Source organism: Palaemon carinicauda, chromosome 44, assembly GCF_036898095.1.
Source record: "Palaemon carinicauda isolate YSFRI2023 chromosome 44, ASM3689809v2, whole genome shotgun sequence".
Lineage (NCBI taxonomy): Eukaryota > Metazoa > Arthropoda > Malacostraca > Decapoda > Palaemonidae > Palaemon > Palaemon carinicauda.
The window spans coordinates 35,993,612-35,996,111 of NC_090768.1; the positions used below are offsets into that span (position 1 = coordinate 35,993,612).

Sequence of the window (2,500 nt, forward strand, 5' to 3'; positions counted from 1 at the left end):
GATTTCTGGGAACGTAATTTCGTGTTTACTTCATCCTGATCTATAGTTATGTTTTACTTTATCTTGATCTATAGTTATATTTTACTCTATCTTGATCTATAGTTATGTTTTATTATATCTTGATCTATAGTTATGTTTTACTTCATCCTGATCTATAGTTATGTTTTACTTTATCTTGATCTATAGTTATATTTTACTCTATCTTGATCTATAGTTATGTTTTATTTCATCCTGATCTATAGTTATGTTTTACTTTATCTTGATCTATAGTTATGTTTTACTTATATCTTGATCTATAGTTATGTTTGTACTTCGATCTTGATCAATAGTTATTTCATCTTCTCTATCTTAATCTGGTTAAGGATTTCCCTTATCTTCATCTTCTCTCTTTTTCCCCGTCGAAAGATATCCCACGTTATCTATCTTCCCCAAAAGTCAGATACATATTCTATCTCACATAAAAAATCGATCATGTTTTATTTTATTTCCGTTTCCCTGTTGAAAATTATATCTACTTCATCCTCTTACTCTTTCAATATGTTTTTATTTTGCTATTTTTCTTTCCTGAAATTATATCTACTTCATTCTCTTACTCTTTCCATGATAAACATTTATTTTTTTTTATTTTTCTTTTCCAATTAAAAATGATTCCTCCTGCATCCTTTTTTTTCATCTTTTCATAAATAAATCTTTATATCCTATTTTCAATAATAATTTTATATTTTCCAATATTCAATCAGGATAACTGTTGAAATTATTAGTCTATATACATTCTGATCAGCAGCTGAACACACTTAGTTTCGACATAGATATTTTTTTTTATATATATATATATATATATATATACATATATATATATATAATATATATATATATATATATATATATATAGGCTAGAATAAAATAGAATACACCTTGTCAAATATATTAGATTATTCAATCACACTCGTAAACCATCAGAAAGAATTATCCTTCAACTTAAATGATTTTTTCACCTAAGGTTAATTCTCGAGTCTGGGACGAGTCTATTTTAGGAGAGCGCCTTACCTTTGCATACCTGGTGGAAGCCATTGACGAATAAGAGAGTATAAAGAGACTCTCTGTCATCGCCTGTCACAAGTCTATCTATCAGTGATATCTGGTATTGGGTATCTGTTCGAATGGGCTGTAGGGGGGGGGGGTTGCTTTCTGTGTATTTTTATTTCATATGGTTTTAAAATATTAGTTTTTTTCTCGGTATTTTTATTCAAAAGTCCTTGTTATTTTTATGACGGTTTCAAAATGTTAGGTTTTATGCATTTTTTTTCATGGTTTCAAAATGTAGGTTTCGTATGATTATTTTTTCCTTTGAATAATTTGCTTTCAAAATGTTAGGTTTTTAGGTTTTTTCTCGGTATTTTTATTCAAAAGTCTTTGTTATTTTTATGACGGTTTCAAAATGTTAGGTTTTATGGATTTTTTTCATGGTTTCAAAATGTAGGTTTCCTATGATTTTTTTTCCTTTGAAAAATTTACTTTCAAAATATTAGGTTTTCTATGGATTTATTTTTTTCCTTTGATTTCAAAATGTTAGGCTAGGTTTCTTTTCCTTATGATTACAAAATGTTAGTCTTTCTAAATATATTTTCATATGGTGTCACAATGTTAGTTGATGTTTTTTTTAATGTTTTCAAATGTTAGCCTTTCCATTCAGTTTCCATCGCAGCCCTCGAAAATGGAAAGAATATCATGGAATCATACTTATTATTTCAAAACGAAAGGTGATTGACGTCAGTATATTATGATTTACAGTATATTTAACCAAAAATATTTTACAGTAATGTTAAAATCATCACCATCTACTCCTACACCTATTGACGCAAAGGGCCAGTCGTCTCTATCTTGAACTTTTAAACCATTACTTCTCCATTCATCATCATCTACTTCACGTTTCATAGTCCCCAGCCTTGTAGGCCTGGGTCTTCCAACTCTTATAGTGCCTTGTGGAGCCCAGTTGGAAGTTTGGTGAACTAATCTGTTTTGGAGAGGGAAGAGCATGGTCAAACCATCTCCATCTACCCCTCACCATGATCTCATCCACATATGACACTCGAGTAATCTCTTATAGTTTCATTTCTAATCCTGTACTGCCATTTAACTCCCAATATCCTTCTAAGGGCTTTGTTTTCAAATCTACAAAATCTATGAGATTGTTTCATTGTCATAACATGATTCATGTCCATAGAGTAATACCGATCTAACTAAACTGATATATAGTCTGATTTTTATATGTATTTTCAAGCCATTTGATTTCCAAATTTTTCTTAACCTAGTCATTGTCTGATTTTTTTTTTTTCAATAATTCACTAAGCTCTAATTCTAGACCCCCTCTATTGAAGATCAGACCCTTACCATGATCTCATCTACATATGACACTCGAGTAATCTCTCTTATAGTTTCACTTCTAACCCTGTCCTGCCATTTAACTCCCAATATCCTTCTTTGCTCTCAAATCTACAAA

The 2,500-nt window shown here is 30.0% G+C and overlaps 1 protein-coding gene across 1 annotated transcript in view; it reads right to left on the reverse strand.

Moving 5' to 3' along the window:
- Positions 1 to 2,500, reverse strand: part of LOC137634379 (putative leucine-rich repeat-containing protein DDB_G0290503) — a 27,477-nt gene that overhangs the window by 22,194 nt on the left and 2,783 nt on the right. The window contains exon 2 of the mRNA XM_068366774.1: positions 1,048 to 1,165. Coding sequence (XP_068222875.1) covers positions 1,048 to 1,165 — 118 coding nt within the window. The remainder of the gene's footprint in view (positions 1 to 1,047; positions 1,166 to 2,500) is intronic.